At 37.3% G+C, this 15,914-nt stretch overlaps 1 protein-coding gene across 2 annotated transcripts in view; it reads left to right on the top strand.

Annotated features, from left to right (window-relative positions):
- Positions 1-15,914, top strand: part of LOC101214702 (copper-transporting ATPase PAA1, chloroplastic) — a 48,050-nt gene extending 32,136 nt beyond the window's left edge. For both annotated transcript variants that reach the window (XM_004137117.3, XM_031884043.1), the window contains exons 15-17: positions 525-728; positions 8,682-8,762; positions 15,307-15,914. In XM_004137117.3, the coding sequence (XP_004137165.1) occupies positions 525-728; positions 8,682-8,762; positions 15,307-15,492 (471 nt within the window). In that variant the 3' untranslated portion in view covers positions 15,493-15,914. The remainder of the gene's footprint in view (positions 1-524; positions 729-8,681; positions 8,763-15,306) is intronic.

Genomic DNA, 15,914 nt, shown 5'->3' with positions numbered 1-15,914 from the left:
AGGTTGACTTTCTAAGTCTTTATGAACATTGTTTTTGCACTTATAAATACTTATTTAAACACTTAGAAAGTCAATCCAGACATGGCCTTAATTATATGAAATACTTCAACCTGCTAATTCAAAAAATAGGTATTTTTCCCTAAATGAATTTAAGACCTTGAAACCTTAATCCTTTTTTGCTTATGCATGAACATCGTTCTCCAAGTTTCTGCTTCCTTGTTCCATTGACTTCATGGTTTCTTTTTCTATTTTATTGACAAAACAATCTTGTCTACGATCAATCTTGATTCTTGGTTTTTAAGCAACATCCATATGCTGATTCTGAAAAGAGTTTTTAGTTTTTGTGGTATATCATTAGAAACATTTTTTACATGGTATGTGACATTTCACCCAGATTGACGTGACCTCGTTGGGTGTGTTGTGCCTTGCTTAGGATCAAAGGAGATTTCGTGTTATTGTACTACTTACAAGACACAACTTATCGAGTTCTTTTCTTTTTCTTTTTTTATAAAAAATATTTGAAGGTACGATCTGGAGTTAAACCCCATGAAAAGAAGAAGTTTATTAGTGAACTTCAGGAGAACAACAACATTGTAGCGATGGTTGGTGATGGAATCAACGATGCTGCTGCTTTGGCTACTGCAGATATTGGAATTGCAATGGGTGGGGGTGTTGGAGCCGCCAGTGAGGTGTCTCCTATTGTGTTAATGGGCAACAGACTCTCTCAGGTACTTCAAGCCATATGTTATTTTGTTGCCAGTGTTTATAAATGATAGAACGCAACTGTCTTTGTATGCACTTAAAGTCTGCTGCCCGTATTTATTTCTGAGCCTATATTTTGTTGGTTGACAGACCTTTGTCGTCCTCATGCCAACACAATTTGATGTGCTACCATGTGGGATTGAAAGATCGCAATTTGATTTTTCTTACAGGAAATTTTATTTTAATTAGAACATTAGAGAAGTTTATTCTTGTTCTATAAATAGTTATCACAACAAAATACAATGGAGTCCACACTCAAGGCTCGGGGACATTGCAGAAATGGCTCCCAGACAACAGTGAGAGAAGTTCAACTTTTTGTTAGAATGAGACAAGTTTCTTTATTAAAATAACAACTCAAATTACAATAGAATTATACAAAGAGTATAATAGAGATGCCTAAAAAAGAGAGGATCAAGAGGCACACCTAGACATCTCAACTAGGTTGACACCCCTTAGCACCATCATCATATCCCAAGATCAGAAATTCCAAGAGAACAAAACTAGACCGAATAATCCGAGAGCAAACAGCCACAGAAAAATAAATACAGAAAACAAGCTAAAAAGAAGAGTACACGTGAGAAGGAATACAGAAGACCCCCAATCTAGATAATCTTCTATATCTAACAAAACTGAATAGAAGTTCCTCTAATAAAAAAACGAGGCCATATAGATGCAAGTCTTGAGCAGCTGTGCTGAGAAGTGCAGGAAGATCAGCCCCCATTAGAGTGGTTGATGGATGAAAGCCGCCCACAGTTTAAACATATATCCTGAAATAAATAATCCTTGAATTCCACAGTTTTCCCATATGTTTTGTTTGGGTTCATCGTTACTTAGTTTGTTTGGTTGACTTTGTTTCTTTTTTATTTTGCTCTTAGTATATTACTTTGGTACTTTGAGCATTAGTCTTATTTATTTTTTAATAAAGAGGCTCGTCTCCATTTCAAAAAAAAAAAAAAACACCAGGCTGCAGCATTCTTCTTTGCCATGTCCACCTAGCCCCTTGCTTTGTCATGAAAAATGTGCTGATTGCACCCAAATCAGATTTCTGCCAGCAGAGCTTTGACATGTTTGCCCAAATTAATCTCCGTCTATTTGGCAACAAAGGGCCCCTCAACAGCTGAAAAACATTTGAGCTTAGAGATCCGTTGAAAGCCCAAACCACATTATAAATAGAAAAAAAAACTCCCACAGTTAGTGGAATAGGGGCATAAAATGAATAGATGTAAAAGTCCTCATTGTCTTTCAAGCAAAGAGGGCACACTAAGAGGAGAAAGCACTTGTTGGGAAATTTTCTTGCATGAACAAGGAACAAATTAGGAGACTGAAAGCCATAATCCATAATCCATATTAATATGTTAACTCTCCTTGGGTTGCTAGTCTTTCAGAGAGCTTTGCAAGTAGCTTTGTCCAGCAGGGAAGATGGGGAAAGATGAGTCGAAAGGGATTTGACTGAGAATCTGCCCAGTGGATCTAATGACCATACTTTACTTATCTTTTGATTTTGTCACCCTCTTAGGAGAGACAGGAGTAGCATAGATTGGAAATCTGGAATTTCATCATCTTTCAGCCGTCTACGAAACACTATAGACCAAGAATTTGTCACAATGTACCAATGGGCAGCAGCTGAACCAATAGGTAGCAAATCAATTCTGAATAGCTTAGGGAACTGGAGATTTAGGGGGATATATCACCTGCCCTTGAATCTGTCCAGAAGGCCAATCTTCTTCCATTACCAAGCTTAAATGAGGGCAATGCTTCCACCTTCCTCCACGTTCTTGAGAGTCTGACCCAAGGACATTTTAGACTGTTCCCATATTTGCTCAACGTATGCCAATCAATTTAGGTATAGACAAATTTTATTCTAAAGGGACCAAAATCAAAATTTAAATATTCTAATTACTTATCTATCCAACGGCTCGTAGTTGAACTTTAGAGGGAGAGAGTGCTCTTGTAATTGGAATCGATGAGAGATTTATGTGTGATTGGTATACTCTTTCATATGTTGACATTTTTTGGTCCGTGGTTTTTTTCTAACATGGAATTTTTCCACATTAATTCACATGTTTCTAGCTTAATTTTTTTTGTCAATTTTTTGTTTGTTTCTACCGTAACAGTGGGAGGTTTTTACCAACGTACCTTTCCTCAAAGCACTCCTTGATGGGGAACCTTTGGAACTGGCCAGCACCATTTACAAGGAAAAGAGTGGGGCCTGGGGTCTATCTCTTAGTTAGGTCTTCTCCCTACAATATGATAGTTGTTCATTAACTAATCAGTAGTGGGTGTTTCTAACCAAAATGCTCCTGAACCAACTATGTGATGCTGTAGGATTAGGGTATTATGGTCAAATCCTTAATTTATTAGGATTAGGATAAGTTTCTTTGATTTATTAGGATTTAGTTTCTTTGATTTATTAAGAGTTAGTTTCTTTGCTTTTTTAGGATTAGGATTAGTTCCTTTTATTAATTAGGATTAGGAATTCTCTATAAATAGAGTCTTCTTGTATTCATAATTTTTTACCATCAGTAAAAATTTTCTTGTTTGGTATACACCAATCAGAATCAGAGCATCAAGATCAATTGGGCTTGATGGAGGAAAAGAATCCTTCCACGACAAAAACTTCCCAAAACAAACAGGCAAAGACACCCACCGTCCTATCAACAAAGACTATGAAACGCTTGCGGTCAGTCTAAGGTTCTATGATATCATGAGGTTACTCAAGAAAATTTCTCTTCAATTGTATTAATTATACCAAGGGCAGAAACAACTTTAAGATTTGGTAAACGGTAAACCCTAATAACATCCAACAGCATCAAAGGAATCCAAGAAACATTCAAGAACCCCTTCTTAACATCCAAAAACAATTGAGACAGGAGCAAATTTTCTAAGAAGACAACAACATAAGTGGAATTGTTTGGTAAAGAAGAAGATGGTTCATTGAAGATTAAAGAAGTCAAACAAGACAAGGATGACCACAACTTAGCAACGAAAGTAGTGTCAGAAGAGTTTGTCATATCTGCTGATGTTGCAACATCATCGAGCGAGGTTAGACCTGAGCATAGGTTGAGGAAGATAGAAGAAAAAGAGAACATTAGTGCCGGCTGTCCATGTTCATGATGGAGAGGTAAAGATAATAGAAGCAAGAGCAATTTTGGTAATTCCCACATAAACCCTAATTAACAATATGTTTACTTCAACCTTGGACTATTTAGTGGATCTCTTCCTGTTGGGCTTCATGATCCCAGATCAGATGTATCACTTTAATTTCAGAACTCAATAGTCAAAGGTCCATATTCAACTTGTTAGAATTAGTGGGCTTAAGCCCAAGGAAAGATTAGCTCTAATATTCTTTCCTTTTTTATCTTAAGCTTGTTGTCTATTTATTTTTCCCTTATTATACCTTTTGTTCGTATGAAATAATAATAAGAAAGTCAAATCGTGGTTTTTCTTTCGGTTCTCGGGTTTCCACGTAATTCGGTGGCATGTTTTCTTTTACTGCTGGCTTCAGGGGGAGAGTGTGAATGAAGAATCCTAACCATGTGGTTCCTTCGAATAGTGGGCCAATGTTGTCTAGCTGCAAAACCCTTTCGGTCAGCCATTGATCCACATGCCACAAACCCTAAATCACATGCTATTGCTACTCATTCTAATCCATTACAGCAACCAACATTTGTGGTACCGGGACCGATCAACTCCATAATAAATTAGGTTTTGAGGTTGGTGAATCTTGACACAATCCAAACAAACTGACTCGCTGATGTATTCCAAGAACTCAGTAACTTCTCTTAATTTGTCCTCCAATTATGTAACTAGTTCTCTGACACCGTTTACAGGTCTTTCCGGGAGAGAAGCTAAATCGTCAGTCAAAATGATTGTTGAGGGACGTCACCAATTTGGTTTTCTAACAAGAGACTCTTTGTCTCCCACCTGGTGACCCCCAAAAACGATCTAGAGAGGGGGGAAGAATTCCGTTATTTGGTCCGATTAATAGTATGGAACCACAAATTGGCAAACCTTTTGCTATATGCAGCAACTGTGAAGGACCTATGAGATACCACTTAGAAACTCTATTTGAAGCGTTAGAACGCCTCTCGACTACATAAACTGAGGAAACAAGTCCATGATTGCAATTAGGGGTGTAAGAATAACCCGACAACCTGAATAACCTAAACTACCCAACCCATATTATTTGGGTTAGTTTAAAATTTATATTGGGTTGGGTTAAAAAATTTTGTTTTTTTCAGTTAGGTTGGGTTTTGGGTTGGGGTTGAAAAATTCGATTCAACCCAACCCAACCCAAATTAATGATATATACATATATACATTTATATATTATGTATGTATATAATATGTATTTATGTTTATATATTTCTATTTCTATTATATTTTATTATTAATTTAGTAAATAGTAAATTTAGGTCAACTCTCACTTCGTTTAACACAACTTCACGCCACGCCTGACATCTCTCTGACTCACCCTCTCCCTCTCCCTCTTGTCTCAGCTTCTCATCTCACACCTCTCCTCAGTCTATGTAGCCATTGGCTTCTCTTTTCACCGTCTCCGATTGTCTCTCCTTCTCAATCTTTGTTGTGTTGTCGCTAGGGTGTCATTGCGTTTTGTAGCTTTGTCGTCGGCGTTCTCTCAATCTACCTCTCAGTCTTTTAAGGGTTTATGAAACAATACAACTTGACAACCCAACCTATATTTTAAGGGTTGGGTTGGGTCGAGAATGCCCCCAACCCGTTTAAACCCCTAATTGCAACCAGGGAACTCTGAATGTAACCTCCTACTTTAATAAACTTTCCCTGATTTGGCAAGAGATAGACTTGTGCAAAGACACAATCTGGGATACTCCGAATGTTGACATACTGTATGCTAAACTTGAAGAAGCTGATTGGATTTATGACTTCCTTGTCGGTCTCAACCCCAAGATTGACTTAGTTCATGGTCGTATATTAGGCCACAAACCTCTTTCCTCCATAATGGAAGTGTGTTATGGAGTTTGTCTCGAAGAATATCTTGCGAGTGCCATGAGTGTTTTGACTACTTTTGCTACTAACTCGGCTGCCTTGAGTGCATGATCCTCTACCCATGATAGTGAGAAAAACAAAATGGAAGTGTGTCATGGAGTCCGTCTCGAAGAATATCTTACGAGTGCCATGAGTGTTCTGACTACTTCTGCTACTAACTCCGTTGCCTTCAGTGCATGATCCTCTATCCATGATACTAAGAAAAACAACGGGAAACCGATTCTTATCTATCAACATTGCAACAAACGACGACACACTAAGAATTAATATTGGAAACTACATAGTCATTCTCTAGGAGGTAAGAAACGTTCCTCAAATGATAAACAGAGTTTAGGACGTGCTTATATGAGTGAGTCTGCTGGAACCTCTCAACCACTTGGCCCTATTGTAAACCAGAATTGTCCTAGTCCCCCTCCATTCTAGGAGCCATTGCTTAGTCAGGTATGCCTCAGACCCTTATCTTATTAGTGTCAATGGACAAAATCCTTGGTTCCTAGACTTGGGTGCTACAGATATTTGATAGGTTCCTCTGAGAATTTTGTTTCTTATATTTCGTGTGTTGGTAATGAGAAGAGCCAATGGTTCCTTGGCTCCAATTGCTAGGAAGGGACAAATCGTTTCCTTTTAGGGGTACCCCTCAAGAATATGTTGCATGTGTCTATGATTTCATATAATTTGCTATCTATAAGCAAGATCACCCGTGTGCTAAACTATAAAGCTACTTTCTTAACTTATTATGTTTCTTTTTAGGACTTTAGCTTTTAGGGTTTTCTCTAAAGTTAATGTCTCATCTTTATCTTGTGATATGTATATTTTGGCTAAAGAGCATTGGATTTCCTTTCTCTTATCTATATAAACCAACCTGATTATTCACCCTTATCCACAATGACGTTTGGGGTCTATAAAAGGTCACTACCTTTTTTGAAAAATGATGGTCTGTTACCTTTATTGATGATCATACTCGTCTTACCTGGGTCTTCCTTATCACTGAAAATCTGATGTTTCCTCCGTATTCTAGAACTTCTATCACACCGTAAAAACACAGTTCAATGCAAAAATTGCGATTCTTCGGAGTGATAATGGTCGTGAGTTTCAAAACCATACCCTTAGTGAGTTTTTGTCCTCCAATGTGATTGTTCACCAGAGCTCATGTGCTTACATCCCTCAACAAAACGGGGTTGTTGAGCAGAAAAACCGTCCCCTTTTGGAAGTAGCCTTTATGTTGTCTACTTTTCTTCCCTCTTATCTGTAGGGAAATGTTGTTCTTACTGCAACTTATCTCATCAATAGGATGCCCTCTCGTGTCCTCCACCTACAAATTCCCTTAGATTGTCTCAAGGAGTTATATCCCTCTGCCCACATCACTTATGAGGTCCCCCTTCGAGTGTTTGGGTGTACAGCCTACGTTCATTGCTTTGGCTCTAATCAAACCAAATTCACCCATCAGTCTTAGGAATGTGTGTTTGTTGGGTATTCTCTTCATCAATGGGGCTATTAATGTTTTCATCCTCCTTCCCATAAATACTTTGTCACTATGGATGTCACCTTTTGTGAGGATCGGCCTTTCTTTCTCGTTAGCCATCTTCGGGGGAGAGTATGAGTGAAGAGTCTAACTGTCGCTTAGAGTCTACCCGTCCTACCCTTGTTACCTTATCTGACCCCGATCCTCATCCCATGGTCCTACCTATGAACCAAGTTTTCTGAAAAACCTGCTATAGCAAGTTGGGCCTTATTGATATTTACATCCCAACTTGAGAGGGAGTGTTAGAATTAGTGGGCTTAAGCTTGTTATCCATTTATTTTTCTCCTATCGTACCATTTGTTCATATGAAATAATAATAAGAAAATCAAATAGTGGATTTTCTCTCGATTTTTGGGTTTTCACGTAACTCGGTATCATATTTTCTTTTCCCGCCTTCAATACAACTCAATTGGAAGAGACTCTTGTGGAGCATTATTACATTTTCAATTTGGATTTAGTAAATTTTAGGCAGAGATTTTTCTGTTGGAGTCTACCGTACTCAAAGAGCTAAGAAACAAAAGCTTCATATTATCACCTCGAACTCAAGGATGAGAATTTTCACTTTGTCTCTTGGATTATTTTTAATTTTACCTTCAATTTCATTTGAACATTCAAGGACAAGTTTCTTTTTGGAGGGATAGAATGATGCAGTAGGATTAGGGTATTATGGTATCAATTATTAGGATTATGAATTATGATAAGTTTCTTGATTTATTAGGAGGATTAGGATTTAGTTTCTTTGGTTTATTAAGGATTGGGATTAAGTTTCTTTTATTAATTATGATTAGGATTGAATTTTTTTTATTAATTAGGATTAGGATTGATTTGCTTTTCAATTCTCTATAAATAGAATAGTTATCTTCTTGTATTCACAACTTTTGATCATTAATAAAATTTCTCTCACAGGTTACTTTTTAATAAGAACAAGATCTGAATTTATTATAACGTAACTATGAGGAAATACAAGAAAAACCAAGTATAAGACACTTGGAACCTTCTTTTTTAGTCTTTTCACCCTCGCCTTAGATCTCTTCACAGAATAACCTCCCTTACTCTCACTTACCTTCCCTCTATTTATAACAAGTTGTGGGTACTTACACAATAACTACTAGTAACTTTCCCTTACACGATAACTGCTAGTAACTTCCTTCTATTTGTTTACCCTTATACCCCTTAACTAACATCAGGTTTCATTTTTGAAACCTCTGGAGATCAAAAGCCAAAGGCAACATTAGGAGTCAATTTTTCTTGTGAATATCAACAAACATGATGGGCGTGACTATTTGTCTTGTGAAATTCATTTTATAAATCATGTTCTCCTTTGGTTTTATTAGTTTGGATGTAAATTCCTTCAAAAATTTCCTTGCAGTTGCTTGATGCTTTGGAGCTCAGCAGGTTAACCATGAAGACCGTGAAGCAAAACCTTTGGTGGGCATTTGGATATAACATCGTAAGTTCTAACCATTAACAGATGTCTATTTTTCCCTTCCATTATATTACAGAAAATTCATTCCACTTCTAATGCTGCCTACAACTGAACATTAGGCTCTGACCTTTAGTTTTGGTTTCTTAAAATGAAGTTTATAAACACAAGACCCTACATATTGATTTTTTTTTTTTTTTGCTTGGGTCATTTTGAAAATGGTAGTTGAGATTTACTTTGCCCTAATTTTTTATTTTAACTAGGCTCATATTGCCTATAAATATTTTCCTTTTGTGTCTTTATTATCATAAAAAAAAAAAAAAAAAACATTTATACTGTAGTTTTTCTCCTTGTAATAGGGTTTTCAGATAGACCTTGTGTTCTTTCTTCATCTCTACTTTTTGATATGGTATCAGAGTGAGATATTAATGAAACTCTAGACGACTTGATACTTGATGGAACTCAAACGAGGGAGACAACCACCAAGATCAGCACCGGCGTCGCTGCCACCATCGATGCTCAAATCAGTGATGCCATGGAGGATCTATTTTGCCACTTACAGAACTTGCCGGCCAACCCTTCTCTTCAGTCGTAGCATTTTGGTGAACTTCCTCCTGCAGCTGCAAGAGGTCCAGCCACCACCACTCTTCAACTGAGCTTTCCGGTTGGCCATCCTCCTCATCTTCACGGGATGCACGCATGCCACAACACCACCCAAACAACCTAGTTGCAATTGAATCTTTTGGGTTTCATGCACGCACCGCTGTCAATTCCCACGCGCCATCGCTTCTTCTACACGCGTTATCGCTCAATTACCTCCAGCCGCAGACCAATGTCTAGCCGCTACCCACTGTTTCTGCTATTCACATCCATTCAACTTTTGAGGGTGGTGAGTGTTCGGCACAATTAAATCCTCATGTACAGGCTTCCTCTCCGGGAATAGCCCAACAACAATTGGACATGCTTCGATAACAAATTGTAGCGATTGAAGTGGCATTAGGAGCCACTTCTACCAACCCCAGTGCTAACCCTCATACAGTCCCATCAATGTATTCTGAGAATTCGGTTACATCGTTCCCCTCTTTATCCTATTCCTATATGTCTAAGTACGGTCAACGTGATATTTTACACAGGAAAAGTTGAATGGCCATAACTATTTTTCGTGGTCCCAATCTATCAAAATGATTCTTGAAGGGCTCCACAAGTTTGGGTTTTCGATAGGTGAGATACCTCGTCCTCCACTGGAAAGGGGAGGATTCTCTTATTCAGTCCTCATTGATTAACAGTATGGAACCACAGATCGGCAAGCCCTTACTGTATGCTACAATTGCTAAGAATATTTGTGACACGACTTAGAAATTGTATTCTAAGCGTCAGAATGCTTTTTGTTTATACACTCTGCAAAAACAGGTTCACGAATGCAAACAGGGGACAATGGATGTGACATCCTTTTTTAATAGGCTCTTCCTTATCTGGCAGGAATTTGACCTATGCAGAAAAATTGTTTGGAATTGTCCCAACTACAGTACTCCAGGATTGAGGAGGTTGATAAGATTTATGTTTTTCTTGCTGGTCTCAACCCTAAGTTCGATATTGTCTGCGGGCGTATACTAGACTAAAGACCTATACCCTCCCTGGTGGAGGTTTGTTCTGAGGTTTGCCTTGAGGAGAATCATACCAGTGCTATGAGTAGTTGCAACCCTTGCCATTAATTCTACAACCTTTAGTGCGAAGTCCCCTAGTCATGACAATGAGAAGCACAATGGAAAACCAATCCCCATCTTTGAGCATTGCAAGAAGCAGTGGCATACCAAGGAGCAGTGTTGGAAGTTACATGGTCGTCTCCCAAAGGTAAGAGATACTCTTCCAATGACAAACAAAACCGGGGCGGGCTTATGTGAGTGAATTTGTCGGCCCTTCTTAGCCACTAGGGGATCCCAACCTGACTACACTAGGAGCTATTGTCCAGATAGGTATATCTCGATCCTTCCGTCTTATTAGTGTTGATGGGAAGAACCTCTGGATCCTGGACTCTGGCACCATATATCATTTTACAGTTTTTCTAAGCATTTTAGTTCTACATTTCGTGTCCTGAGAATGAGAAAATAAGAATTGCAGATGGTTTCTTGGCTACCATTGTTAGGAAGGGGTAGATTTCTCTTTTTAAAGGATTAACCTTACACACTATGTTGCATGTGCACTAATTTTCTTTAATCTTCTGTCTATAAGCAAGATTACTAGTGGATTGCACTGTAAAGCAATACTCTTACCTGATTATGTTTCTTTCCAGGACTTGAGCTTGGGAAGGATGATTGGCATTGTTTGGCATAGTAGAGGACTCTACCTAATTGATGATGATGCCTCCTCTAGTATCATTTTTCTAGGACTAGTCTTTTATCTTCATACTTTACTACTAAAACAGATTGTATGTTGTGGCATTTTCGTTTAGGCCACCCCAATTTTCAATATTGAAACACTTATTTTCTCATCTTTTTTCTAAAGATGATGGTTCTTCTTTTAGCTAATGATGTGTGCATTAGGCAGTCGAGTCTCTTTTCCCTCACAACCATACAAGTCAACCCAACTTGTCTCTCTTGTTCGTAGTGATGTTTGGGGACCTTCGAAGGTCACTACCTTCTCCGGAAAACGGTGGTTTGTGACCCTTATTGATGACCATACTCGTCTTACTTGGGTTTTCCTTTATCTCCGAAAAATCCGAAGTCACCTCTACACTTCAGAGCTTCTATTACAATGTAGAAACTCAATTCAATATAAAGATTGCAATCTTACAAAGTGATAATGGTTGTGAGTTTCAAAACCATCTTTAACGAGTTTTTGTAATCTAAAGGAATTATTTACCAAATTTCCTATGCTTACACCCTCTAACAAAATGGGGTTGCATAGCGAAAGAACCGTCACCGTTTGGAAGTTGGTTCCTCCCTTATGTTGTCACTAGGCACAGACTTGCATGTTTGTTAGGTATCCTCTGCATCATCGGGGCTACAAATTTTTCCACCCATCTTCACTTAAGTACTTTATTACCATGGATGTTACTTCAATTGATGAAGTAATCACAGACAAAGAGGATAGGATCAATGAAAATGAGGTCATTGCAGAATTTACTGAAAACGAAACCAAGCAATACCATTCAAAATACATCAGTAAGTATGATATGTCCTTTGATCCTCCTATTGCATTAAGGAACGATACCAAGTCCTGTACAAAGCACTCCATCCATAATTACTGCTAGCCTTGACTCTACTACAATACTCAAGAATATCCATCTTGCCTTAGAATGCTCCGAGTGAAAGATTGTTGTCATGGAAGAAATAAAAGCCATGGAAAATAACAATACCTGGGATCTTTGCACACTCCCCAAGGGACACAAGACTATGGGATGTAGATGGGTATTTGCACTCATGTACAAAGTAGATGGTACCCTTGACAGGCATAAGGCCAGATTAGTTGCAAAAGAGTTCACTCAAGTTTATGAGGTTGACTATTTTGTTCCCCTGTTGTCAAGTTAAACACTGTTAGAGTCATGTTGCCAATTGTTGTAAATAAAGACTAGCCCCTACATCAACTTAATTTTAAGAATGCGTTCTTGAATGGAGGTTTAAAAGAGGAAGTGTATATGAGTCTTCCTTTAGGATTTGAAGCTCAGTTTGATAATAAGGTTTGCAAACTTTGGAAGTCTTTGTGCGAGTTGAAACAGTCACCAAGAGCTTGGTTTGACAAGTTTGCTACTTTCGTCAAGTCTTAGAGATACAATCAAGGACACTTCAATCACACTTTGTTCACAAAAGTCTCCAAAACTGAAAAAATTGTAGTATTGATTGTCTATATTGATAACATTGTGTTATTTGAGGATGACACTGTCGAGATCATCCAACTAAAAAGAAAGATGGGAAATGAGTTTGAAATTAAAAACCTAAAGAATCTGAAATACTTCCTTGATTGTCTATATTGATAACATTGTGCTAGGTCCAAAGAGGGCATCATCGTGTCTCGGAGAAAATACACCCTTAATTTATTAGCTGAGACAGGTAAGATGGGATGTAATCATGTTGATACACCTATTGAATTCAATGTCAAACTCGAAAATTCAGGTAACAAAAATCCTGTTAATAAAGAGAAATATCAGTGCCGTGTGGGAAAGTTGATTTACTTGTCACACACTAGGTTTGACATCTCCTCTGCCGTAAGTATTGTCAGTCAGTTCATGCAGGCTCCTTCTACATGAAGGCAATCAACAAAATCAAAGGAATTTAAAAGCAACTCCCAATAAAGGGTTGAGGTTGAAGAAGACTGACAGAAGATGTATTGAGATCTATACCGACTCTGTCTGAGTAGGGTCTACTATTGATAGAAAATCCACATTGGGTTACTGCACATTTGTGTGGGCCAATCTTGTTACTTGGAGAAGTAAGAATCAAAGAGTTGTGGCTCGAAGTAATGCTGAAGCCGAATACAGGACTATGAGTTTTGAAATACGTGAAGAAATCTGGCTCCAGAAGGTTTTGTATGATCTTTATCAGGACTATGAGGTGCCTATGAGACTATTATGCGATAACAAGGCAGTCATAGCATTGCCAATAACCTGGTCCAACATGACAGAACCAAACATGTGGAGATTGATAGACACTTTATCAAAGAGAGACAAGATAGTGGTAGCATTTGCATCCCTTACATACCCTCGAGCCAACAAAATGTTGATATACTCACAAAGGGGCTCCTTAGACAAAACTTTGATTCATGTGTTAGCAAGTTAGGTCTTTCCGACATTTATGTCCCAACTTGAGGGGGGATTAGAATAGTGGGCTTGGGTCATGTTGCCCAAGGGTAGTTGAGATTTATTTTGCCCTAATTTTTATTTTAATTAGGCTCGTGTTGCCGGTAAATATTTCTCATTCGTACCTTTATTATCATCTAAAAATAATAAGAAACATCTATATTGTGGTTTTTCTCAATGTACTAGGGTTTCCACGTAAACCTTGTTAAACTTGATAGTATGGGGTTCCATCTGAAAAACCAATTGGCAATTAGAGGAGTAGCTCACCTATCTTATATGGAGTTTGAGTCTCCTTAGTTTTTCCAATGTGGGATTCTCAACTTCTCCAATAAACCTTATGTTCTTTCTTGGTCTCTATTTTTTATAGTTTTGTTTACTTTTTCTTCGATGTTTTTAAAATTAGTCCAAGTTTTCAAAAACAAAAGTTAAGTTTTTCTGAAAAAGATAAATTATATTTGGTTTTGGAATTTGAATATGAATTCAAATATTTCAAAATGTAGGTGCGTAGGATAAAATACATGAAAAGAGATTGCAAGAAAACAAGCACAATTTACAAAAAAGAAAAAAAAAAAAAAAGAAGAAGAAGAAAAGAAACAGATGGTTGTCAAAGTTTTCTTCCAGTTTTCATTTTGAATTTAAGGGCCATTAAGGTATTAAAATTCAGGTGGAAGCTCCCTTTTGTTAATATTTTATTGAGCTTACCTTCATTTCATCTGACTTCCTTTCTTACTTGGCTCACTGCCAGATTTCATTTTTAGAGTTTGCTCTATATTGGTGTTTTTTCTTTTTCTTTTTTTTAGTTTTATTTTCTTTGAACTCGTAATTATGAATTGAACCCATACAAAGTGTCTATACGCTCAAAGCCCACCTTATCCCCACATTAAGGAATTTAATCTTTGGGAGAATATATACTACGAAAAACACTAATCGCTTCAATTTTATTTTTCTATATAGAAACCAGGCACACGAAAACACGGTTCAACCAACCTGGGGTCGACAATATTATAGAAACAGTCCGTAATTGTAGGAAATCAAAAGCAAATATAGTTCCAAAAAAGCCATCTAAATGCTCTGGTAGATCTGAAATCTTTTTGGGCATGCTATCGAACACCTTAAAAAAAACTCTCCTATTTTCATTTTAACCATAAATGCCACAACATATAATACCAAAGGAACAACAAAAAGGCACTTATTTTGGAAAGGAGGCCCCTGACGTATTGTCTTTCATCATAGCCCACCAACTTGCTGCCTGAATCATATCAAAAGCTTCTCAAAAGTCCCACTCACACCTTAAAAGCTAAAAAGGCGAAACCACAACACATGATTCAACTCATTTGAAACACACGAACGTTAACTAGGGCCAAGACGGATCCTTGAGGCTTTCTGAACTCTGAAAGTGAGGTCAACCAAGAAAAAGAGCCAGATTCTCACTTTCAGTTTCAGTTTATAATATAAAGAGGGCTTTTTGCTTGACTATTTATTATATAGTTTAAATACTACTTTTAAATGATGATGATTTTGATCCTTTCACTTTCATTCTTATCTCATTCTTTTCAATTACAATTTTAGCATTACACTATTCACTAAATATCTATAGCCATAAATTTGTATTGAAGGGATTTCAGATATGTGTTGAATTTTACAAGTAGGGACTGAAATAGTTTAATTTCTAAAGTGGAACGACCAAAATGGACATGTTGAAAGTGACGTGTTTGTTTAGCATAATCTCGTTTTCGTTTTACGAATGACGAATCTCACTTCTTTGACATCTTCATTTAGGTTGGAATTCCAGTTGCAGCAGGGGTCTTGCTTCCTATTACTGGTACTATACTCACTCCTTCGATCGCGGGTGCCTTGATGGGTCTGAGTTCTGTAGGAGTTATGGCAAATTCACTTCTTTTGAGAATAAGATTTTCTCAGAACAGAAAAAAATCTCTGGAGGACCAACAACCTAAAGAAAAATAGATGAAGGAAAGAAAAAAAGAACAAATTTATCCCAAACCCCAATAAAAGAAATGACTTTGAAATCGCCCTAAAGACATTCTTCTGAAGTTCTTCATCTTATCATATCATTTTGTTAATCATTGTTTTAATAACCCTTAGTGTTGAGGTTGATATTAGGAAATGAGTTGGGTATTAGTTAATGAACTTAGGAATAAAGTATTTAGGTTGTTAAACTAAAGAGGCATTATTTGTTCATAAAGTTTCTTTCCTTTGGATTGAAAGAGTTTATTGTAATTTTGTTGGGAAAAGGGACTAACTATAACTTTACTTGTCCCCTTTGTATTGGTTGGTTGTTTTGGAAAGACGTAGCTTTAAGGGAGAATCTTTAACTTACATGCAATCCCACGTGCCTTTGACTTAAATTTTATTTCAATTATATTTTA

The sequence above is a fragment of the Cucumis sativus genome, chromosome 4, assembly GCF_000004075.3.
Source record: "Cucumis sativus cultivar 9930 chromosome 4, Cucumber_9930_V3, whole genome shotgun sequence".
Lineage (NCBI taxonomy): Eukaryota > Viridiplantae > Streptophyta > Magnoliopsida > Cucurbitales > Cucurbitaceae > Cucumis > Cucumis sativus.
The sequence above is the reverse complement of the archived record's forward strand: the minus strand, read 5'-3'. Positions and strand labels throughout refer to the sequence as shown.